The following is a 25078-nucleotide window of genomic DNA, read 5'->3' as shown; positions in this document are numbered from 1 at the left end:
GGGCTGCAGTGTGTTGAGGAGGAAGGCTGTGAAATAACCAGCATGAAAGCACAAAGTCAAACAGATGCAAAAGTAAAAAAAATCATTCCACTGTGTTTTGTCTCTATCACGTTTCCACAACAGAGAGAAATGTGTATATCTTTGTTGTCTCTTCTGCTTCCCTTAAAATGGGATTTTCCCATCCTAAAATTGCTTTTGAGATAATAATGAGCTTTCAAACAGAATATGAGATACAATAAACCTGCATAAAGTAGATTTAGTCTCAAATAAAATTCACTGCTTCCTATATCACCAAGTGCAGAGAATCCTAAGGGCCTACTTTGGCATACACATAAGTACTTAACAGTTTGATCACTGAAACGGCCTCCGCTGGAGCTCAACTCAACAGCTTGTTAAGAGCTTTCCAATTAACAATAGACCATTTCAAACTCACAGCAAAACCATAGATTTACCTTGTTAAATACCTGCCAGGGGCTACACTACGAATCATAGCAGAAAGCAAGAAAAACAGTAAGACGCTGTAAACGTGATTAAAAACCATTCCACAAAGCACATGACCAGGCACTTTTAAATGTGCTGTTTGTGTGTGTGTGTGTGTGTGTGTGTGTGTGTGTGTGTGTGTGTGTGTGTAAACCAAGTGTGACAGCACCTCTAACCGGCAGTGTAAATGCCCCTGTTGTGTGTGCTGTTATTTGAATACCCGAGCCTATTCTGCCTTAGGGCATGGCAGCGCTTACCACTGGCAGGTCCTTCATTACAGTGGTGAAATATTGAATACTTTGAATCACACTCAAGCACAGCTCCCTCTGTGGGACAGTGTGTGTGTGTGTGTGTGTGTGTGTGTGTACACGCATGGACCTGTGTTACGTGTGTGTAAGCTTGTTCTTGTGTGTGTGGATGTGTGATTGTGTCTGTCCCTCTCGGTTTGCTCACCCACCCGTCTGTCTGCGCGCTCATGGGAAAGAGATGATGAAATCGGCAGTAGAATGATGGCGGCCGACTTGGGTCGAACAGTATTCGCAAATAATTCTTAGCATTTGTTTTACCTTACTTGGAGTACCAGTTGGGCGGGGTTTACCGCCTCAGGACAGCTCAGATAATGTCAGGTAAGCTGTCAGTCACAGAAAGCCATATTAAATTGACTTTGAAAAAACTTTCCTGTAAAATACTTTTTCTGTCAAAACTTTTTGGCACTCATTGTATTGGCATTATTTGCAAATGCTATGTAACACAGGTCAGGACACAGTAGCCGTATTGCAATAACATACAGTATTGTGTTTATGCATATGAGCAAATAGAGATGAATAAGACAGCCAATGTGCTAGCTCAATGCATAATCACCTTGGGTACGTGAGCAGTATCATTGCTGACACAATATGTCCAAATCGTCGTGCTGCACATTATGTGGCAATCTGTAATGTAAGTCATACCTTTACATCTAACTTCTGAAGTAAAAAATGGACAGTTATCTACCCTGATTCCCAGTTCTGAGATGACATTCACCAAGTCTGTGAAATCATTTACAACCCCATTCAACTCAGTGGATCGGAGTCGAGAGAGTTATAGCCATCGCTGATAGCTAAAGCGATTGTGCCTGGAAGTAGCATATAAAATGTGGGAGTGAAGTTCACTAAATGATCAATTCTCCGAGGATGAGATGCGTGCCGCCGGTGACCTTTCAGAAAGCCCTAAAGTGTCTTCAAAGCCGTCTTCAGCTTGTCTGGGAGTTGATGGTATGAGACAGATAGGAGCTTTTGCCCATCGCCTGCTACTTATTAAACTAATCCACTTTGAGATGAGGCATCACTCTGTTTGGCTGTAAACAAAAGGCTATTAGGAGACAAATCTGACAGCTGGAAAAAAGCCGCTTCAACACACAAGGTGAGATCAACGTCGATAAGCCCGAGTCGCAAAATCAAATTTCAATTGAATGGAACAAGGAATGGAATAAACAGGTAACGGGAATGGCAATATCTGCGAGACCTTCCTTCTGTTCCTTCTGTGCATAACATGTTCGTAATATGCAACAGCCACTCCACACACACACACACACACATGCACCCAAGCATGCACGTACGAACGCACACACACGCACACATAAATCCACATTATAGCAAGCTCGCAGTATTGCAGTGCTGTTGAGATGCCTTCACCCATGTTGGTATTTAATTAGCATAAGCTGAGGGGCGATAACAAGCTGATTGAAGGGGATGGGCCACTACATTAGCATTAGTGCGGATCAGGATCTAACAAGTCTGAGAAGTCAGGGATGACAATGAAGGTGTGAAGAGGAGGAAGCTGTAATATGTTCCACATGTCCGTTATTAACGTTTCAAGATGAAAAGAAGGGGGAGGGGGCAGAACAGGAAACATAAATCTGAGGAACGAAAGGAAAAGGAGAGGCGAGTGAGGGAGGGAGGGAGGGAGGGAGGGAGGCAAAGGGAGAGAGAGGAGAGAAGAAAGGCAGCTAGCTTGGAAGATAATGTGATGGGTGATTATGCAGGTTTAACCAGAAATCCGTCTGGGGGATAAACACAGGGATTTTGGATCATCAAAGCTTGTTGTGTTTCATTAATGAATTCGAGCAACTTTATGTACCGGTGCTGTTGCTTTGTGTGTGTTGTGTTGCAGCTCCCTGTGGTCTTTCGACAATAGTTCAATGTCATGCAGATGTGGTAAAGGGCCGTGGCTCCAATACAAATCAATTTAATCAAACACAAGTCAAATCAAAACTATACAAATCAGGCTCTAATCTCAGGAGCCGTGAAACCAAATAAAGAGAGAAGGTAATCCCAGTTACCATGACGACCGGATACAATCCTCTAGATTAAACGCAGGAGGAGAAGACAAGACTGTGTGTGTGTGTGTATATGTACGTATGTGGTGGGTGGGAGTTGGAGAGGGGGGCTGCCAAACGTGCGCAGGTTTGACTGCTTTCATTTATCTGTGTACGTGTCAGTTTGGGAGGTTTTGTGGGTATACGATAGAGAGGGGGAGAAAGAAAGGCAACAAAAAAGAGAATGGGGGAAGAAAAGGGTAGCCTACATGCGTTACGTAAGAACAGAAATCTGACGCTGGTGAGCTAGGGGAGGGAAGCGGCGAGCGAGGGAGGAGGGAGAGGAGAGCGCAGACGGAGAGAATGCGGAGGATGAGAGAGGCTCGCTGCCGGCGAGGGGCGAGCAGCACTGCAGAACTAGCTATGGGCTGCTGCGCTGCTCTCTGGAAGACTATCGCAATGACAACATCCAGCCCGGTGTAACCCAGACACACGCTAGACAGTGTGTGTCTGTGTGCGTGTGAGTGAGTGTGTGTGTGTGTGTGTGTGGCAGCTAGACATGCAGGGAGGGGTGTACTTGTCAGAGCTAGAAGCGGTGATTTGATAGGTGCAGCTGCAGCCGGCATGTCCCCTGCATTTCAATGAGCTGTGCACTTCGTCTCTTCGCTGCCCTCCAACTAAGTCTCTCCCTCTTCCTCTCTCTCTCTCTCTCTCTCTCTCTATCTCCTTCCTCTTTAACTCCTGTCCCACTCTCACCCATATCCCCATCCTTCTGCTCATTTGGCAGTCTCTTTCCCGTCTTCTCTGGCCCGATCCTCTCTTTTTCTCAAGCATCATGCTGAGCCTCAGCTTATTCGGATTAATCTAAAACTGCTCGCTTCCCTTCTGTTTATCTCCGACCCTCCTCCCTCCCCATGCCATCCCCCCCCCCCCCCCCCCCCCCCCTCTCCACGCCAGCATCATTTTGTTTCCTCACTTTTCGATGTAACGCTAACGCTACTCTCCATTCCTTCCCACCCGTCCCCTCTCTCTTCCAGCTTTCCTTATCTGTGGCTTTCCTCTCTGTCACCCCGCTCTGTCTCTATCTGGAGTGAGTGACGCGTTGCGGGCAGAGGGAGAGACTCAGCTGGAACTGTTGGCCCCGGGTATAAAGGTTCTTTCAGCACGAGGGGAACGATTAGCCGGGCGCACACAATTAGAGCCGAGATGAATTACGGCAGGGCAAAACACTCGGCGCACCATGAAGGCTGAGGAGGCGAGGGCCAGGGCTGCACGGTGGGGAACAGACGCACACACACAAAAAAGGATTTAATTTTTTTTCCTCTCTCACTTGCATTTTGACACTTTCTGTCTCATCTCTTCTGCCTCTCACTGGGTGTCCTGGGTGCACTTTGTTCCATTTCCTACATAGCTCCTCTCTCCCTTTTATTGCCCTCGTTCTTTTCCCTAACTCTTCTTCATCTCTCTCCTTTTTCTGCTCACGCTGAGAGCATTTGCATATTTTTCCTATTTAGCAGGTCCAAATTAGCTTCATTTATCAAATTTCGCCTATTCTCCCTCATCCGCCAAACAAGCCGCAAACAGAGTGAGAGGCGCACGAAATGACAACAAAGAAAGATAGAGAGAGGAGAAAGCGGGAGGGTAAAAAAGGAGCGCGCAACAATAAATGAAAGTGACAGGATGAGAGATAGACGCTGTTGTGATAGCTCGATGAAGAGAGAAGGAGAGGGACCCCCATATGCACCCAGTCTCTTGCCCTGAGGGAAAGTATTGTGCGCAACACATTATGACGGTGCGGTGTGCTGGGGACACTGCACTCATTGAGTCCTCTGGGAGGACGATTTCCCGGCATGTAGAGAGCGCCTCTGCAGCCTCCCTCGGCCCCATGGGAGCTGAGCATCATCCACAGAGATGGAAAGTGGTACCAAACCGAGATGTGGCTGCTGCTCCATGACTACAGGCAGACAGCGTACCCATGGGAGCCAGTAATAAGGCACGACTGGAACTACTGTATGAGTCTATGATTAGAGCAAAATGATACCGGCTACCTATAACCTCGCTGGAAATAGATTCGCACAGACTACCCCCTCAGCAGATGAATGCAGTGTTCCAACTTTGTTGTGGCATGATGAAAAACCTGTGTCTGTGTGTGTTTTGGAGAAGTATATGCTTCCTTTTGCAAAGTTATTACAAAAGGTTCAGTAGGATCATATGAGTAATAGCTATGATTTTAGGGTTACAACCCCTTGCTTGTACGTCATTGTCAACTGTATTTGCAGCCATTTGATCAGCTGAAGTTCAGTCCTCGGGGACATAATTATTTTTGCTTCACCTCTCACTGGCTAGAGTAGAATAAGTGGCATATTATTTCCAAGGGAGATGGCCAGCCATAGAGATGATACAGATACAGAGGATTGTTGGCAGGGCTGTAGTCAAGACCACCTTAGTCCAAGTCTATTCCAAGACAGAGTCCAGTCGAGCTTGAGTTAAGACCAGGTCCAATGAGGGTCGAAATCAAATCAAGACAGAGACCAGATCAAGTGCTATTCAAGAGTAAAATAAGCAATAAACTGTGTACATGTCTCTCAGAATGTAAAAATAATGCTTAAGGAGATCCATAAGGATTAACAGAGATGTAGAGATCTATCTGTAGGAGCTCTAAACTACACTCTTCAACATCTGATTAATTAATACAAAGGATTTTGACTTAATGCATAGAAGATTGAGGACCACAATATACTACACACAGGTGTAATCCCTTAAATTGTTTGTAGTGCTGGGGAGAAAATAAGCCATGGTGCACCAGGTAAAAAAAAAATGTATGTCTGAATTTTTTTTTAGGTAGGAGGGAAAAAGTCGACTCAACATCCAATAGTGTCCAAGACCAAGAAAAGTCAGAGTCAAATTAGGCACAAGACAAAATCCAAGATGTCAAGAAAGTGGTCTCGAGAGTCAAGTACTACAGTCCTGACTCATGTATATATAGGGATATATAACATTGGTGCTGTATACCGTAGCAGCATTTTCTGTAGTCTCTTTGGAGTCCACTCACCATCACATGAGGGCGGAGGCCCCTCGAACTCCAGGTAGGTCCCCAACCGGCAGGTCAGGATGTTGTTCCCACTCAACTGGTAGCCGGGAAGACATCGGTAGCGCACTATGTCACCTGAAGAGAGAGAGATGGAGGTGAGAGAGAGAGAGAGAGAGAGAGAGAGAGAATCAGAGTTATAGACAGAGACAGAGACAATGGCAGCGATCCAGATGATTGATGCAAGCCAAAATGTCTTGATACACACCAGTCAGCGCTCCTTGGCCTGTATATGTATATGACACAGGGGAAATCCACCGTGTGTCTCGGTGAGAGACAAAGTTAGAGTTAACAGTGGGAAAAAGTGCCATAATGAATCCCCATTGGGGGCCCTATAGATGAAGCACTATGTCAGTGTCTCTGCCTTTGTGTTGCTGAATAATCACAAGCCAAGGAGGTATGCAAATAAACAGATAGGGAGAATTAATCTCCACTGTCTTCTGCAGGGAGAATGAGAGCACCTGCCCAGAATCCCTCTGGCTCTCTGATAACTTTGTCATCATCATTCATTTATATTGTTGCCCCGAAGCTCCCTGGGTAATGTAGTTTGGCTGTGAGTCAGCACTCTACCATTGCCTTATGGGATGTGTAGTCAGTGTAGCAGGGGCAATGTGTCCCCTGAGAGGGAAGTGTGTGTGTGTGTGTGTGTGTGTGTGTGTGTGTGTGTTGTGCATTATGCGTAAAGCTTCCTGGTTCTATTCTGGGAATATTATTAATGAGAGCTGCCCGAGCCTGAAACTGAACTGGCAGTAGGATGCACTGCTCAAAATGTTATGCATCCTCAAGTCAGACTTGGACCACCATCTAACACAAAACAGTCACCAGTATCTACATGCTAGTGCTAGTGTGTGTTTGCACGTGTGTAGCCTATTTGTAAATGATTGCTTATCCACCTACCAATTTTAAATTCCTTGCTGGCCATCAGGATCTCTGCATTAGGAATGATGGGCGGAGGCAGGCAAAACTGCAGTCTGTAGGCTTTATTGGAAAGAATCCAAAATGTGAGTCAAACAGAGTTTATATGTATCATATTTGGAAATATGCTCAAGTAATCTACTTTACATACCTTGGTAGTTTATACGGAACAGTCCACCCTTTTCTGTGTTACTACGGAAACGTATCAGCACCTGATTGGATGTGCTGCTGGGCGGGTCATTGGGCTCTCCGTCGGTGAACACGCCCAGTTTCCTGGCCGTCTCCTGTGGGCCGTCCCTAAAAGGAAAAAAGGTAACGGGTCAACTAGATACAACTTTGATTGGAGCAAAACACTGTAGATAAAGTGATGACAATTAACCCTGGGGATTTTCTGTCAGCAGCCACTGCCCTAGTACTCACTCTAAATCCACCCAGGAAGCACCTAGGGGCTCTGCGACATGTATCTGTCAGAAACCCAAACGATGCCACATGCCAGATTATTTTCAAGCAGCTTCCAACAGCGGAATAGAACCAAGCTGCTCTCACTTCATCAAACCCAAAGCAATTACCCTGGGCTGCTCTGGGTGATTATGTCGAAATAAGGTAAAAATGACAGATAAACGTGGAACGACAGGTCTGGATTGTGCTCTTCCTGCTAAGTGCCGTCCAACGGGAGTGTCTCTGGAAGCTGTGGCCCAGCCTTGGCAGTCCCCCGGCGTGGGCATGGCCGATTAAGCCAGCTCCCAGATTCCTGCCACAACCATTCAGCTTAAAAACCATCTGTCTTTGGCTGTCAGACTGGGCATGGGAGATTACAAGCAGCTCTGGAAACGGCTGGCTAGGGACTGCCGCCTCACAGCACTCTGGCCAAGCCGCCATTACGGGGCCCATTTCCTTGGCTCAGTAGTTCAATGGATAGACACACAGCGGTGGTAACTGGAAACTGGGGAACACGATACCCTCCATCTTGGCTCTGAAAGAGCTTATTGGGAAGGATCAACACAGTTGGGGCTGTTTGGAGGAAAAAAGGGATGGACATTTACAAAAGAAGAGCAACAATAGGACAGAAAGTGGACATTTTGGCTCCCTTTAGCCTTGGCGACTTGGTGACATAAACTCTGGGACTTCAGGGTGGACTGAGAATCGTTGCAACACAAATATCTACAAGCAGCTCGATCAGCATGTGGTTGTGCATTTTATTATACCATCTGCAAAACATAGATGTCGCCCCACACCATGTGGACTTTTGGTGTGGTCTGTGTCAGGTTGCCAGGTTGGCTGACAGTCAGTTCCTCGGTCTTACTGAGAGCTGGGACCTTTGGAGGCTGTCTCAGGGAGAGGGGATCAACTGGGACTGGCAACCATCATGCATGCAAAATCCTGTCTCTGGTCGTGCATATGGCAGGCCCAGCCGTGCATTACGGAGGTGATGAAAGGAAGCTTTGCCCCTCGGCAGTCGGTCAGGCACAAAGACATACACCTACCAAGCAAACCCCCTGACACAAACAGAAACACACAAACAAATAGCGCGCGCACACACACACACACACACACACACACAGAGCGGGAAGAGGAAACCATATCCCACTCTACTCCTAAGCACTGATTGGTCCTTAGACCATGACTAATGGACAATTTTATGATAAAGTACAGATGGTTAATTTTGCTGCCGATTATAACCCAAAGCATTTCTTCATATGTTACTGTTATGTATGCAATGCCATTACATGTTAGCGTTATCCACACTGATTTGTGTCCTGGTTGCAAATTCTCATCCAAACTGAAGGGGATATTGCTTAACTCATTTGCTTGAAGTTACACATGTACGTACATGTTTGAACATGTCTGATAATTAAGCATCAAATTATGTTGCTTAATTATGTCTGCAGACAACATAGGGAAAGGAGGGAAGTGTATGTGAGGAGTAGAAAAAGAAAATGAGAAAGGAGACAGAAATTGGACAAAGGGAATGGTAGACATGAGAAGAGAGACAAAGAGAAACAGGAAGAGAAATAGAGAAAGTGATAGAGAAAAAGAGAGGGGAGTCTTGTAATCGGCAGTTGTCCTTTGCCACTCTGTGGCATACATGCATTCAGTAATGTGCCAAAAGCTGCGTGTACCCATACTCGCAGCATCAATTGAAAAGTACATGAGATGCAGAGCCACATAAAGAGGCCTGGGAACGGAAAGAGAGGAGGGAGCAGGGAAACTATGATGAGAGGCACAGAGCGGATTAGCTAACTGGACCTTGACTCTCTCATTTGTCAAGCGATAGAGAACAGAGGGAGAGATGGCTACAAAAGAAAGATGGAGGCATGAAAGGTTGGAGAGAAGGAATGGGTGACAAGGAATGGGAAGTGATTGGAAAAGGACATAATGTGGAGGTGATGATAAAGAGAAGAATGGAATTCCAAAGCAGTAGCAAAGGAGAGCATTTCTATGGCACTGAAAAATGCCATTGAAAGGAGTCGGTTCAGCATCTCGCTCAGCTGGCCTTGACATTTTGGCTTGACTATTGCTGGCAAACAGATTGAAATATCATTTCAGTTTGCCCACAAATGAAACGGAACATTTTCTCTGGTTTTCTTTTTTAAATATCATTATCCACGGCAGAGAGCACAAAGAGGAATATCCACATATCTGAGGCTCACGAAACAGCCGGCTCTTACCAGACGGTGATGAAGTCGTGCGGCCCGTGGACCTGAAGCAGGGTGAAGTTGATTTTGATGCCCAGGCCGGGAGCCACGGTGATCAGCCAGGAGCAGTCGGCTGAGCTGGGGTACTCCTCGGGATACCCAGGGGAGAAGATGGTCCCATTGTCTGATGTGATGTTCCCACCACAAGGCACTGAGGGAGGGAGAGGGGGAGAGAGAGAGAGGCAAAGCATATGCATATCAGTGGGTCAGGAATATAGCAGGACAGATGCATAATTCCACTGGAATCGGTGGAAAAAGGGGATTTTTCATCCCCCTCTTTTTCTGCTTCGCCTTCTCCATCTCTCTCTCCCACTCTCCTTCTCTCTTCCTCTAGTGCCCCAGCGCTTGTCTGAGCTAAAGATTAGCCAATAAAGCCTGTTAGCAAGCGGGGACTTGGATGGAGTGTTTTGCTAAGATAAGGCCTCAACCCCATCCCATTGGGGGTGAAGAGAAGGAGTGCGGAGACGATGGCTGAGGAGGCGAGGGGTTAGTGTGGACTGGGCTTTTGAGGCGTGTGTATATGTATATGTGTGTGTGCGGGTGCATGCGTGTGTACCTGCATGTGTCATTGTGTGTGTGTGTGTTTGAGTGACAAGAAAGGTGACAACAGCATGTCTAAATCTGACCACACTGGAACCAACTCAAAACTCTCCCCCCACCCATACCTGATGCCCTGAGATGCAAAAAAAGACACACACGCACACACACACACACACACACACACACACACTCCATCCCCTGCACCCACAGCCCCAAATTTGCATGCACAGAAATTGCAACTATATTTCAAATATTCCTCAGGAACTCAGGAGGCTCAGACCAACTTAATGATTATGAAGCCTCTCCTAACATTCCCGCTGGTGCCCTAGGAGAAACCCCATATTCGCAGTGGTGGGCCAGTGGGAGCCGGGGAGGGGTGGTAATCGCTGCAGTGCAGACATCTCAAGAAACCCAGATGGGGCATTCAGCTTGACGGCACACCCTGGGATCCCTATGGGTATAGGATCATTCCCATAGCATAGATTGCATGTTTTAGCCCTCTTGTTCTGTGTGTGTGTGTGTGTGTGTGTGTGTGTGTGTGTGTTTTATACAGCCGCCTGCATTAGCCCTGAGGCAGAGTGGCCCCTCTGCTGCTGCCTCACCTGTTAAATGAGCTATCGATCAGACCCATTGATTAAACCCTGGACGGTCTATGGAGGTGCACCTCTTGCCGACGCCACTGACTGGCAAGCACAGGCGTGTGTGTGTATGAAAGAATGTGTGTGTGTGCAGGGTTGGGTAGTAACAGAATAGTTGTAACGGCGTTAGATATTCTAAATATTAAAAAAATCATAATTTCATGTGCATTCATGTGTGCTAGTTTCATCCGCTCCACAAAGCGCTATCTAACATGAGTGGGAACAAAAATACATTTCTATTGGCTCTTGTTCGCTTTGCTCCTGCCTCCCTTTCATTCCCTTATGTGATTGGCTGAGTGGCTTGACTGTCTGAAGGTAGACACTGCAAGTGAGAGAAGCTGCACAGGCAGACAGTACAGCGTCATGAAACGATGGTAATGCTGGTTTAATTGAAAAGTTAGTGATGTGTAAGAAGAGCAAAGGGCCTGGTCTAGCTGTCTAACTTAAAGCACTACACAGGTAGGAACTGCATTAGCCTTGTTTGATAGGAATAGCACAAGCTTCTAAACTTAACTGTATTTGTGTTCAGGAGCACTACATAGTCATAGAATATTGTGTTACATTGCAGGTAATGTGATTAAAAAAAGGCCACCACTTCCCAAAATCAAACTTAAGCCCTTGACTTTTAAAGTGAAAGCAAGAAGCTCAGAAGGCCATGTAGTGGCAGGTGTTCCATATTTTTATAAGATGTGGCACAGAAGAAAATTCATTTTTTTTTATGCAAACCTGAAATATATTTCCTGAACTTTGTCATTTTTGTCACTTTCTTATCTCTCCGGCACTTTTATAGCTCAGATATAGCAAAATAATCTAAAAATAACTGAAAGCAATCAGAATACATTACTGAGTTTGGGTAATCACAGAGCATTTGCCTGATTATCCATTGCACTAAGTAATATTATTTTATGCATTCTATATAAATCATCACAATGTGGACAAGAGGTTATATAACGTTTAGCTAGTTAGTTACCATAAAACTGAAAATACTATATATATACAGTATATATTGCACTTTCATATGGGTGGACATCTAATTTTATAATTTCATATTAGCCAAATCACCAGAAACAGTCTATCTGAATTTAAACATTGTTAGGATTTATATGTATGCTCTATGCTATTCTATTTCCCATTCACAAAATGGAATGAATGCTAATGTCTGCCATCGGGAATCGGATCTAGACGAATCTTGCTTGCTGCCATTGGACACAACGCAGCCAGTGTAGCAGGATCAATTGGCTTTAAAAGGAGCATTCACTTCATGGCTGAAGACTGATGGCAATACCAGTGTAGTTTGGCCGTATGTGTGACTGTATACATGGGTTAGTGGTGCAGTGTAAGATGTGGGAAAGGGTGAGAAAGAGGGAACAAGAAGGAGGAAATTAGACAGGGTGAAGATAAAGTGGGGAGAGCAGTGGAAACAACCATCAGCGTGCAGAGAAGGAAAGAATGAGTACAGAGCAGACTGCTTTATAGACACGACATGACAGGTGAAAGAGTGGGGTGACGCCTTGATAATGTGGAGGCAGGTAGGTGAGTGGAAACAAGGGAACGAGAATCAATCTACTAGCAGGGCCGGTTTTAGCCTGCTATATTAGTGTGGGCTGGTAGAAATAATAGGTGGGCAACTTGGGCGGTAGGTAGCCCAGAGGTTAGAGAAGCAGACTAGTAGTCTGAAGGTTGCCGGTTTGAATCCCTGGCCAGATGGCACAAAAATCTGGCAAAATGACAGCTGGCAACCGGAGGGTTGTCAGAGTCAAGATCAGATGCAAGCTCCTGCCATTGTGCCCTCAGGCCTCTCCAGCTTATGGCTGTGTGTTTGTGTATGGGGTGTTTGGATGGGTTAAATGCAGAAGATTAATTTCCCAATGGGGATTAATAAAGTAGTATTCTATTCTATTTTAAGAACAATTTGAAGCAGGGAAATTGGGAGGTAGTGAAGCAGCATTTCTAAGTTTGCTGCTACCCTATGATTTGAGTCAGTGGAGGGCAGATTGATTTACCCTAAAATAAAAAAAATCCTTCATCCAGATTTTAACATAATTAACTCCATAACATTTATTTTCATTGGATGAGCTTAGTTCTCAAATAAAATTAAAACCTAATCCAGTGAGACTTCTCACCATAGCCAATATTTACAAAAATAGAAGGTAGTCTTATTCAAACTCAAACTGAAAAGTGACAAAGAAAACAACTTTGAAAGCAGATTGACTAACCCTAAAATAAAAAAATACCTTCATCCATATTTTAACATAATCAACTCCATGACATTTATTTTCATTGGATGAGCTTAGTTCTCAAATAAAATTAAAACCTAATCAAGTGAGACTTCTCACCATAGCCAATATTTACAAAACTAGAAGGTAGTCTTATTCAAACTCAAACTGAATATATATATATATATATATATATATATATATATATATATATATAATCCAACAGGGCAAAATCAGAACATTTTATAAAACTTTTTTTTCTCTTTTTTTTCCACTTTGTTAGGTACATCCAACAGCAACCTGAAAATCCATATGTACAGTATATCAGTCATATATCCATTTCTTTATTTCTTTTTATCTATCTATCTATCTATCTATCTATCTATCTATCTATCTATCTATCTATCTATCTATCTATCCATCCATCCATCCATCCATCTATCTATCTATCTATCTATCTATCTATCTATCTATCTATCTATCTATCCATCCATCTATCCATCTATCTATCTATCTACAACATCAGTCTCCTGTTTGCCTTGGCAAAAATTCTAACAAATTCATCCATGTCTAAGGTATTTGTTATTGATTTCTCATGGGCCAAGATCACCAAATTCCTCTTTCTTTCATGTAACATGGTGCGGCGATAGGGGGTTAGGATTTATTAGTATAGGGTTTAGGATAGGATAGGATTAGGATATTGTTATTCACATTATTTTTTGTTAATTTCATTCCTTAACATTGTCTTTCATAATCGTAATTGTGCTTTGGCAACACATGTCAAATGTCATGCCAATAAAGCCTATTGAATTGAACTGAATGAATTGAGAGAGAGATAGAGAGAGAGAGAGAGAGAGCAGTGGTGGTCGAGCGAGCTAGAGAGTGAATGAAGAGAGGGAGCAGTGGTAGCGAGAAAGCCGGTGAATCAGAGAAATAAAACGTTATTTTCTGATTGTTTCACAGCGGTTACTTTCTAAAGCACAAATAAACACGCCCACACCCCCGCACACCTCCGCACACCCCCGCACACCCCCGCACACCCCCGCACACCTCCGCACAACCCAGCGGGAAGTGCTGCAATGCCTGATTTGGTGTGAATACGGCCACACTCTGTGCAGCGGACGGGTCTGCTTCAGAGCTCTGTGCGTTTGTGCCTGAACACGACGAGAAGGGGGGGTGGGCAGAGGCGGGCTGTAGGCTGCCCACCCAATCAGAAGTTAGAAACGGTACTGGTATTTTCTGTGCTATTTTTCCATTGGCTGAACAAAAAAAAAATGTTTCTTAACTTTTGATTGGGTGGGCAAGACACACGTTTGGGTGTCACCCCTGCCCATAGCTACTGCCGGCCTTGTCTACTAGTCTCTCACACACCCCGAGGGGGAAATCTATGCAAATACTACAGAGAGAGAGAGAGAGAGAGAGAGAGAGAGAGAGAAAGAGAGAGAGAGAGAGAGAGAGAGAGAGAGAGAGATGGAGGGCAGGGGATATAGTAAAGGTGTTAAAATGTCATTTGCTTCCTTGTCATATTAGAGTAGGTAGTAGCTGAGAGTATAGAAACAACATTAATAAAAAAAAAACAGTGAAGGCTATACTTCCCAAAATGCAGGCAATGACGCATGTTTTTGTTTGTATGTGTGCATGAGAATAACTGTAATAAAATCTAAGCTGTTAAAGAAAGCAACAGGCATTATTTAAACAATGTTAACTGTGCACATACTAGAAGCCCAAATGATGATTGTCCTTGTGAAAGGAAATTGGGTTTTGACTGACAGAGAACTCCATAGAAGACGTAATGTGAAAGCATTAGCAAAATAGTGGAGAAAAATGATTATTTGCAAGTATTTTTCCCTTAAAAAGTAAAAAAAAAAATGGCAGTGAGTCAGTCAGTCAGTCAGTCAGTCAGGTACCGGTGTGCATTCAGGTGTGTTTATCCCATTAAGACTGAGCTATCTCCCCTCTCTTCATCTCCTGCTGTATCATTTCCTCACACCAGGCCACTGCATTAAAGCCAATTCAATTACACTCACAGTCAGAAGCATCAGGCTGCCTTCTCCTGCTCATTTTGGACGGCAAATACACATGCACTCACATGCACACACACACACACACGCACACACACAGCGGGACACATTACATGTAGGCATCCGCACTCAGGCACATACACCCATAAAAACCACGCACACAAACACATATACACACTAAGACACATTACTGAATGGATATATGCATGCACGCTCGTACACACACACACACACACACACACACTCACACACATTCACTCACATGTGCAGGTACATGTGATTCCCTCTTATCATCCTGGCAATGCTCTTTCAGCCAAAAGCTGAAAGCTACTCCTTAACAAACTTAAATAGCTGTGAGAGATATTAATCCTCTCTATCTCCTGTTCTCTCTCTCTCTCTTTCTCTCTCTCTCTCTCCTCCCATCTATCTCGCTGCTCACCCATTCAGTGTCCACAGTGTCACGGCCGTCACCCCGCGCTGTAATTTTGCCTACCTTATTGAATAATCGACAGCTGGAGCGTGAGAATCTGGGTCAAGGACGAGGCACGGGAAAGAACACCTATTACATTTCTTTTCAGTTTATCCCCTCTTCTTTTTTTTTCTTTTTCTCCATTTCTCCTTGGCACAGTATTGATTTTCATTGAAGAGCACTTTGCTTCATTAATGGGGAATGATGATTCAGTTTAATTTGCATTATTCATAATACTTAATCACTACCTCCACAGCTGGCATTTTGCAGTAATGATGTAACAGCTCAATAAATTCTAAACAGGAAGTGATTTTACGTTCTTTCTTTTGTCTCTGGGTGCACGAGGCAGTGAGGAAGAGAATACTTCTATCTTTGGGATAAAATGTGTTAATGTGTGCAAATTAATTGGATAGAGATATGAAGAAAAATCAACAACTCCTATCTCGTACCTTCGCAGCGAGGGAAAGGGTGGTCCCAGTTGCGGGTGGTGCCATGCTCACAGGTGAGGATGGAATGTCCCATTAGCTGATACCCCGGGAGACACTCGAAGGAGATGGACTGGCCCACGTTGAAGCCGGCCCCCACCACCACTCCGTAACGGAAAGGCTCCGGGTCTGGGCACTCCTGCAGCTCATAGGCTGAGGGAGAGAGAAAAACAAATACATCAACCAAATGAAATCTGTGAAAAGTTGCCATCAAAGCTAGATAATTTTGTTCCAAACATTTTTTTTACTGTATCTACTCTTGACTGTAAAATAGTTCAGATTACAGTTAAGAAATGTGAGTTGCATCACCCAAACACATTGCAGAACATAGTCTTATTTTTTTAAACAATTACTGTATCTACTCTATTATAAAATTGTTCCGATTATGGTTTAGAAATGTGAGTTGCATCACCCAAATACATTGCAGAGCATAGTCTTATTTTTTTAACAATTACTGTATGTACTTTTGACTGTAAAATAGTTCAGATTATGGTTTAGAAATGTGAGTTGCATCAGCCAAACACTGCAGAACACAGCCTTAAAACAGGGGTCGGTGCACAAACAGATGTATGAACTGGCCATCACACCAAGAGGCCTTTGTTTGATGACAACAAAGATGACATCAAAGTAGATCAGAGAAGCGATTGTCTCCAAATGCATTCTGGTTCAGTGAACACTGCGGCAGGTATGGACGAGCCACCTGCCGCTCTCAGTTTCCTCATCGCTGCTGGAGACAGCCGACTCCGCGGCATGGCTAGCGCTAATTTGTGTGGATGTGTGAATCCTCCACTGCAGCGTGAAACTGCGGCTTCCTTCCCTCTCTATTTTCGTCTCTGATATTCTCTTTCTTTTTGATTTCTCTCTCTGTCCTTTTCCTCATCCCCCTTCTCTATCCTTCTCTGGCTCTCCTCCTACTCATCCTCCCACTCACTCCTCCTCCGTTCTCCCACCTTCTCTTTCCCTTTCAGCTGCTGAGATGTTCTCGGAGAGAAGTTTTCGCAGCAAAAAAAAGAAAAAAAAAAACCTTGCCAGGGGCGGGTTTGACTCGTGCTGAAGGAGTTTGATGCAGTCATCAGAAGTAGTGTGGGTAAATTATTCCCCCACTTTTTTTTTTCCACTGGATACAAAAGCTGAGCATGCAGTGAGCCTTGAAGAGCCGGGATATAAATATGACTAAAGAAATTGATTTCTATGGATCATAGCTTCCCTTTGTAGGAGATAAGTCATGCAAACACTGCAAAAGGGGGGCATTTCCAAATATAATGCTTGATTTATATGCTAATGTACACATAATTATGTAAATGCACAACGCTACCTTTCGATTTGCCGGCTCGTTTGTTGAATCACAAAACACAAACTTTCTGTGCCTGTTGCATTAGTAGACAGGGGGAGTGTATCCCTTGCAGCCATGCGTTTATGCAGTGAAGCCTTTCATTGGCACATGGCGGAGAAATCTTTTAAGTGATCAACTCTTGTTATATACAGAGATTTATAGATCTTGGGAATTTACTGGCTCTGCAGGTTGATTAGTTTGATACATGGAGTTCTATGGGTAATTCAGTAATGTTATGGGTTTACATGCATACAGGGGCCAACCCACAGTGAAGTGACACTAATAGTTCATAAATGAACTCACAGACGATAAAAGGAACGGTCCCAGGGATGATGATTTATCATTCTGCTTTGGCGAGTCATGATTCATCTCTATAACCTTCATTCTTACTTTGATTGTGTCAATTCAGGCAAATGGCTTTGCTCATTATAATTACATCCAATACCCCTCTGCTGAACCAAATGTAATCACTTTGCTTACTGAAAAGCCACATTTCAGCGACAGCAGACAACAAATATTGCTTGAAGTGGCCAGAAAGCTCCAGTCATACTCCACTGAGTACTACAAGGTTGGATCAAGTTTTGCAGAAGAAAAAAACCCACAGAACTGATTATATATACATATATATATATATACTGTATATTATTCTTACAGGTTGGCTCGTCCGGGCCCAAGGTTATTCCCATGCTTCCAGAAGTTCTTTAATATGATGATTTACTGCTCCCATCTTTCTAGGAGCGAGGTGCACCCTTTCTTACACCTCGCCCTGCTTGGTCTCTTACCCTGGTACTCAAACCTGAAGCCCGGCTTGTTCTGCGAATGGTCGCTATGGAAATAAACTGTGGTCTCATGGGAGGTGGTGAGCAGGGAGGAGGGGACATCTTGGCCGCTGAATCGGCCAATCACAGTGCTGGTATCGAGGGGGCCGTTGCGAATCTCCAGAAAGTCATGGTTGGCCTCGGTGGAGAAGTTGAGGAACTGAAGGTGGGCTCCTGGGAAGGGAAGAAATAACGTCACGTCTTTTAGATATTTGACCCTGAGGTGTATTATGTGATGGCCTTTACAAGAAAACGGTGGTAGGAAAGTGAATGAGAAATGCTCTTCTTCCTCAACAGCTAATGCTGAGGTGCATTTGAGCAATGCACTTAACCTCTGGAGCTACTCAGTAGCCATCAATAGATGAAATAGTTGTACTGGGCAGCTCTCAGGTGAGAATGAGTGTAACCGTATGAGTGTGAAGCAGAATAAGAGCAGACTACAACAACACATGCTGTCACTCTGCCATCTAGCCTTTCAAGTTGTACAATTAGAGATCCTTTAGTGTCAAACTGCCAATGAGCAGCATGTTGCAAGAGGCTCTCATGACGCTCACCGTAACCAACCGGCAGGTAGATTCTCCAGGTGCAGTCACTGTTGCTAGGGTAGTTGCCAGGGAAACCAGGGCTGAGGATCATGCCCTCCATCTCCTCCCGGATTCCACCACATTGAGCTAGCAGAGGGGCAGACGGGGCGTACCATGAGCATCCGAAAACAGAGGGGTGCTTCATCCAAATAAAGTTAATATTGCTCCGGGAGGCAGCTTTACAAACATAGTTAAACACAGCTCTTCGTTTAGTTGGAGAGGGAAAGGGAGAAGAAACAAAAATCATGAAAAAGAGTGTGTTATAACATAGGTTAGACTAATATGGGTTTTTGAAGGCCGTTACCGACACCAATATTTTTCGAATGAAGCTGCAGATACTGGTCTACAGGTCTACTTGACAGGATCAAAAGCCTCTGAAACAGAATTAAGACCGCCATATGACACTGAAACTCTTTTACAAAAATGTTTTCGGTGGGTTAGCAGCACTTAAGAGGTAGAGTGAGGCAAGTTTTATTGCAGACTGACACACTGCAATCCCTGAAGCTGCTGAGTAAAACACTCCCACCACATCACACCAGAATGATTTCTCTTTCCACACATTTGAAATAAAAATAACATTTTCACTAGCTGTGGTCAGGGAGAAACCTCCATACTGGAGGCGGACAGCACTGATTGGCCGATATCTTATTTAATAAAAGGCCAATATTGTCTAAACCTAGTTATCACCCGCTATTCAAGTAAATTGTAACCGAAGAAATGCATAGTCTTAGTTTAAATTGACACACCAGGAGCCAGAAAAAATAGGTCAATTTACCTCTTACAACTATCAAAGGACTCTGGAGCACTTTGCTCTATATCATGGTGGCGAGGCATATATCTCAGTCTGCCACCTTCTCCTCTTTCTCCCTCTCCTTTCATCTTTAACCACTGATGGATTTAAATGTTTCCCTGACTGAAATCCAGGACTAAGACTCAAAAGAGATAGAAAAAAAAAAAGGTATGGAAATACTGAGTAAAAGAGATGAAGGGATCGAGAAAGATGAAAAGAGAGAGAGAGATCCAGCCGTCGAAATTAAAAAAAGGGATGAAAGGACGCTGAAACTAAGAGTAAAAGAATTAGCTGAGTCAAGGGAAAAAAAAAGAAAGACAGAGGTGCTGAGAAGAAAAAAAAAAAGCAAACACAGGGAAGAAGATTAAGAAATAAATGGGACAAACACCCTACATAAGTCACAGGAGGGAGAAACTACAAAGAGAAAATCAGGGTGCTGTACCATTGTGTTTCTATAAGGAATAAGCGAGGGGTTAAATGTTATCCTGTGCCAGCAGAAAAAGCCTGGGGTAATCAGGAAACTGCTGATGCCTGTAAACGCGATGAATCTCCACCTCGACTTCAACCAATCACGGTCTGAGATGGAACTAATTAGGCAATAGTAGGTCGTTCCAATAAGTGCAACCCGTTTGTCAAGGCGCTCTCACAGAGTCTTGGGCAGGGAGACTCAAGGCGCGCGATGGAGAAGGCGCCTAATGCGGTTTCATGCACTGTGTGGCCTTGAAAGCTCAGCGTAGAGATACCGAATCCATATTAAAAGGTGCATTAGCTCAAAGATGCGGTCATGCACACACACACGCACACAAACCCACGCAAAAACACAGAAACATGCACTGTTGCCTTCTCTCTGGCAAAGTGTAACCTTCGCCGCTTTGTTTACGTCTCCGGGTGTCTTCATTCTCTGACGGATTCAGGAGCTCGGATACGCCTAGCATATTAAGTGCGTGTGTGTGTGTGAAACTCTTTCAGAGCGGTGAAAATGTATCGTTGTCACCTATGTGGTTATATGGTAATCAAATGCTGCTTGAATTCAAAGGCTGGAGGATGAGGGGGGCGGCGAGCACCGTAAGCCTTTCCACTGGGACCTTGGCCTGAGACGGTTTGTATAATGCGTGGCATAATCAGCTGTCACCGCAGCAGGCCTGTTACCTTGGGCGTGGGTGGCAAGGCGAAGGATCCCCAAAGAAAAAAGAGGCAGAAAGTAGAGAGGGAAAGGGAGGAGGGAGGGGGAAAGGGAAGGAGAGGGAGGAAAAAGAGGGAGGGGGGAGAACGGTCTTTTTTTACCTATGCAGAGAGGAGGCGGGTAGTTCCATCGTCTGACGGTTCCTGGCATACAGGAGATGTGCGAGTTCCCCTGCAGGGCGTGCGCGCGCACACACACACACACACACACACACACACACACACACACACACACAAAGACAAAGGTGCAAGAAAAAAAGAGAAAAGAACAGGCAATCAATTCATTTGCTCTCCCCATTGTCACTCAACTGTCGCTCCAACTCTTTGAACCTGCTATCTATCTCCACATGACTTCTCTCTCTGCTGTGCTCTAATGCTAAATCCATCTGAAGTGACAGAGAACAATAGAGCGGCAGCATCACAAGCATATCAAATGATCATACAGAGAGCAAAGCAGAGAGGGGGAGATTACAAGGAACCGCAGATTGATAGGTGTGCTGTTAAAACAAGCAGTAGAAAAGCATTTTTTTTCTTTTTTTTTTCTTTTCAAAAGCCCTCCAGCTCTCGCAGGCTAATTCTGCGCACAAATTAAAAAAATTGATCTGTGATGTCAGGACATATGATTGGACTGACTCAGTTGACCATGGATATCCGGAGTCGGAGGAATGCTAGCTGCCACTGTACTGAGCCGTAGGAGATTGGAGTTCAAAGCAAACACCAGGACATCTTGTCTGAGAGTGAAGTCATCTCAACTGTAAAAATGTGCTCCTTCCTCACGTGTCCCATTGATCGAGTATTGCTACTGCAACGGGTAATGATGACGTCAAACGCTTGCGAGCTGGTGGGATGATTCTGCATTTTTCATTTCCTATTTTCCCTATCTAATACAAAGCTAAATTTTTTCAACTATGATATAAAAATAGATTTGTACATACTTGACAGTTTCGTGGATTGCGGCGTTACTTTGTTCATGCCCGTGCTTTGGTGCAAAGCACTCAAATGTCAGGTGCAATAAAACATGAATTGGTACTCGGTGTACTCACTTGACCATTTGAAATTCCTGATCATACATTGGAAGTGTCACTCCTCGGAGCACTTAGAACATCATTTGGAGCAGTTTAAAACCTGGTTTGAATTTTCATATGATTATTTCATTCGATAATATGAGGAAAAAAAGAAAAATGCACTGTCATGATGAAAAGAGCCCAGCCCAGTTCATGAAGTAGCAGACAGGTAAACTAGTGTATTACTGTATTTAGATTTTGACGAAAAAAGGCAAAAACTGCTAGTTACAAATAAGCAATAGTCCTAAGAAGCACTGATGACACATTAAATGCCACAAAGGGCAACTTTCATAAATATTTCCTACCTCTGTAATGTGGGTATTTTGACTTTGGTCAGTAAATGATCATGAACTCTGGAGACTAATCACGTATGCTAGCCTGACCCAGCATTTAAGGTTTCTTTCCCAAAGACAGGTTACAGTAGAGGCAAGGGTTAACAAAGTAATGAAATGAAAGATGAGATTGTATATGAGACTGCATTACCTGAACTAATGTGCACTATAGGTTTTCCAAATGTTCAAAATTCTATTCTATTCTATTATCAACAACAGCCTATTTTAAATTTAGCTGCTCATTGAGTCATCCATCCAGTTGTCAGTTGTCAGTCAACTTGCAAGGTCACGATCAAGATATAAACAGAAAAGCGATTGTGTCATGTTTCAATCTGCCTTGGGAAACATCAAAATGAACAAAGAACTGTATCTGGAATGTCTGGAAACATATCCAGTCTACCCCGGTTTGTGTCACATTTTGATTTGTCAACTACTGTGAAACGTGATCATCGCTCGAGGAGACGACAGGGACACAGAGTGGTGGAGATTGATTGACAAAGGAAGACGATAAAGGTTTTGGAGAAAAGGTAAGCGAGCCTATATGGTTTCCATTTAACCTGCAGTGCTGAACCATGGCCTGAGGGGCGAACCGTGACCCGGGGGTAGATGTTGGAGGGCTTGGGTGCGGGGACTGAAGCATATGTGAAGCCAGGGGTTCCGTTACCTGCAGAGTATATCCGGGTTCACACTGGAAAGACACCACGTTGTTCATCTGAAGACGCTCCCCAACCTTGATGCCGTTCATGGGAACCACGGGCTCTGGACAGTTGGTCAGTGACACCGCTGAGAGAATGAAGAACGGATGAAAAGAAAAGAGGAGGGGGGAGGAAAGAAAAGACAGCAATGTAAGCATGATAAAGAAAAATAAGCAACAAGGTTAAAAAGATGACATGTCTATGCAAAATTTGACTAAAGCACTATTTAACAAAGATATCAGACTCTGGCAGCGATCTTCAGAGAGTTGGTACATGGTATGAACTGTGATACACTTACTTTTGTACTCCAGTCTGAATCCAGCAGCAGACACGCTGATATCAGAGAAGAAGTGGAGGTAGAGTTGGTTGGAGGTGCTGTTGAGGAGAGCTGGGACTGTGGTGCCTTGGGGAGAAGATTAATAGTGGAGTTTAGCAACGCTATCTCCAGCATAGGTAGAGCATAATTATCTAACTGTATGAGCTGCTGGCAAATAGCTGAAGAAACTTGTTCATTTTACAAAGTGTGTGCGTGTGTGCTTGTGTGTGCACGTGCACAAAAGGTACATGCATGAATCAATGTGTGTAGGTGTATTAGGATATTAGGTTGAACAGATGCAAAATACTGTAACCTATGTACTTGCTTCCTATGAGGGTAAAAGAGCAGAGGCAACTGTTTCTAAAGGTTGTGGGTAGGAGGAACCCAGCTGGTAAAAAAAAAATACTTCCAAAAAAATATCAGGAAACTCCTTGTTGCTAACACTATCACATGATTTACAGATACCTCCTCCAATTGGTTGTTAAATGTTAATAACACAAATGTGCGCGCCTGGCATTTCCCATCTCTTTACTTCGGGGCACATCTAACATTTACTTTTGGTCCGGTTCCAAGCACAAACACAATGAGAATTCTCTGTTGCTGTGTCCTCACTATGAGGGGAGAAACACAGATACTGTAAACAAATGCTTCACTTCATCTCCACACAGGAAAGGCTAACCTTTTTAAAAATGCGCCAAGATTTTGCAGAGGGGAACTCAGACAGATTGAATTTATCCCTTGACTATGCTGCCTGCCTTTACATACTTGCAGCTCCACTTAGCATTGTTGCAAAGCCAGATACCTGTGCCAAATGAAGCTTTTGTTAATTATAGTTTTACAAATACGCATTACCTGTCATAGCCTGCTCTTAGGTAATTGATAAGGCAATTAAGTCACCTCCACTATGCTTTTGGCAGCTACAGATAAGTGATTTTTAAAAGCTGCTTGATGTCAAGGGTTGAAGTGCTAATAAACAGAAAAATCGATTAAACACACACGCGCGCACACGCACACACACACACACACACAGCGATACCTGAGAAGCTGCCCAGCATGGTGTCAGTGTTGTCCCCTCCGTCAAACACCTCCAGCGAGTCCCAGTTCTGCTCTGTGACAAAGCTGATCACCTGGATCTGAGAGAAGAAAGAGATGATCAGAACGAGGAGATGGTGGACATTTAAAGGGAGGAAGAGGAGGAAAAAGAGGTAAGGGAAAGGAAGGGAAAAAAACGGAAGAAGAGAAACGTGAAAGGGGATGGGCTAGGATTGGATGAGCAGAATATAGGAAGAATGTGGGAAATATATGGGTAGGTAAATAAAAAATGAGGCTGACAGGTTGAGGATGAAAGAGAGAGAACACTATGAAGAGGAATATGTGAGAAAGAGACACAATGAAGGATTGGGAAAGCAGCATTGGCTAGTATCTACTACCACCTTCCCAACATAAAACATGCTTTGGAGGGTAAAAGATGGTTAGGCAATGACACTGATTGAGGATTAGATTTCCAATCAGTTAACTCCCTCATTAAAATGTCACTTAGGAGTTCAATCCCCACAGGAAACATTCCAGCATGGCAAAGGCATCGCTATGTGCAAATAAGTGACACCACAAAAGTCTTTACAATATCATGCTTAATTATATCAGCTTTATTATATCAAGCTGTATCCCATTCTTCTCTTCTCTACTTTGTTCAGTGGTTTACGGGAACCAAGATGGTTATGGGTGCCTTGAAAGGATCAATTCGCTATTTATCTTTTTTCAGATTACCCTGCTTGAAGTGGATTAAGAGAAAAAAGAATGATCAAAACCTCCAAGGATTTCACAACAGAGGAAGTTCAGAAATCTCAAGGGAATAAAAGACATAATCATCACTCTACAATGTGTCTCTCGCCTTCTCTCTTTATGTTAAATGCACTTTATGTAAGGCAATGTTTTCAAGTGGGCGGCTTTAGATGTGAAAGTTGGGACTGTGGGACATTCATAAAAGAATGTTGGATATTCTTCAATGAAAAAAAGACTGTTCAGTTTGCTCGGATCAATACTGTTTGTGCTTCAAACACAATAAACGGTTTGGATAGCATACTGTGCCATCTATCATTGCTCTCCCTCTTTAGCTAAAA

General features: G+C 43.9%; 1 protein-coding gene across 1 annotated transcript in view; it reads right to left on the bottom strand.

Annotated features, from left to right (window-relative positions):
• The window catches only part of csmd2 (CUB and Sushi multiple domains 2), a 235940-nt gene that overhangs the window by 34379 nt on the left and 176483 nt on the right, over positions 1 to 25078 (bottom strand). Inside the window, exons 37-47 of the mRNA XM_078290607.1 lie at positions 23995 to 24091; positions 22941 to 23045; positions 22612 to 22730; positions 20654 to 20723; positions 18550 to 18666; positions 17960 to 18169; positions 15809 to 15997; positions 9449 to 9626; positions 6931 to 7076; positions 6762 to 6842; positions 5829 to 5942 (exon numbers count right to left, since the gene is read on the bottom strand). Coding sequence (XP_078146733.1) covers positions 5829 to 5942; positions 6762 to 6842; positions 6931 to 7076; positions 9449 to 9626; positions 15809 to 15997; positions 17960 to 18169; positions 18550 to 18666; positions 20654 to 20723; positions 22612 to 22730; positions 22941 to 23045; positions 23995 to 24091 — 1426 coding nt within the window. The remainder of the gene's footprint in view (positions 1 to 5828; positions 5943 to 6761; positions 6843 to 6930; positions 7077 to 9448; positions 9627 to 15808; positions 15998 to 17959; positions 18170 to 18549; positions 18667 to 20653; positions 20724 to 22611; positions 22731 to 22940; positions 23046 to 23994; positions 24092 to 25078) is intronic.

This window comes from Centroberyx gerrardi, chromosome 19 (assembly GCF_048128805.1).
Source record: "Centroberyx gerrardi isolate f3 chromosome 19, fCenGer3.hap1.cur.20231027, whole genome shotgun sequence".
NCBI lineage: Eukaryota > Metazoa > Chordata > Actinopteri > Beryciformes > Berycidae > Centroberyx > Centroberyx gerrardi.
This window is presented reverse-complemented; position numbering and strand designations above follow the sequence as displayed.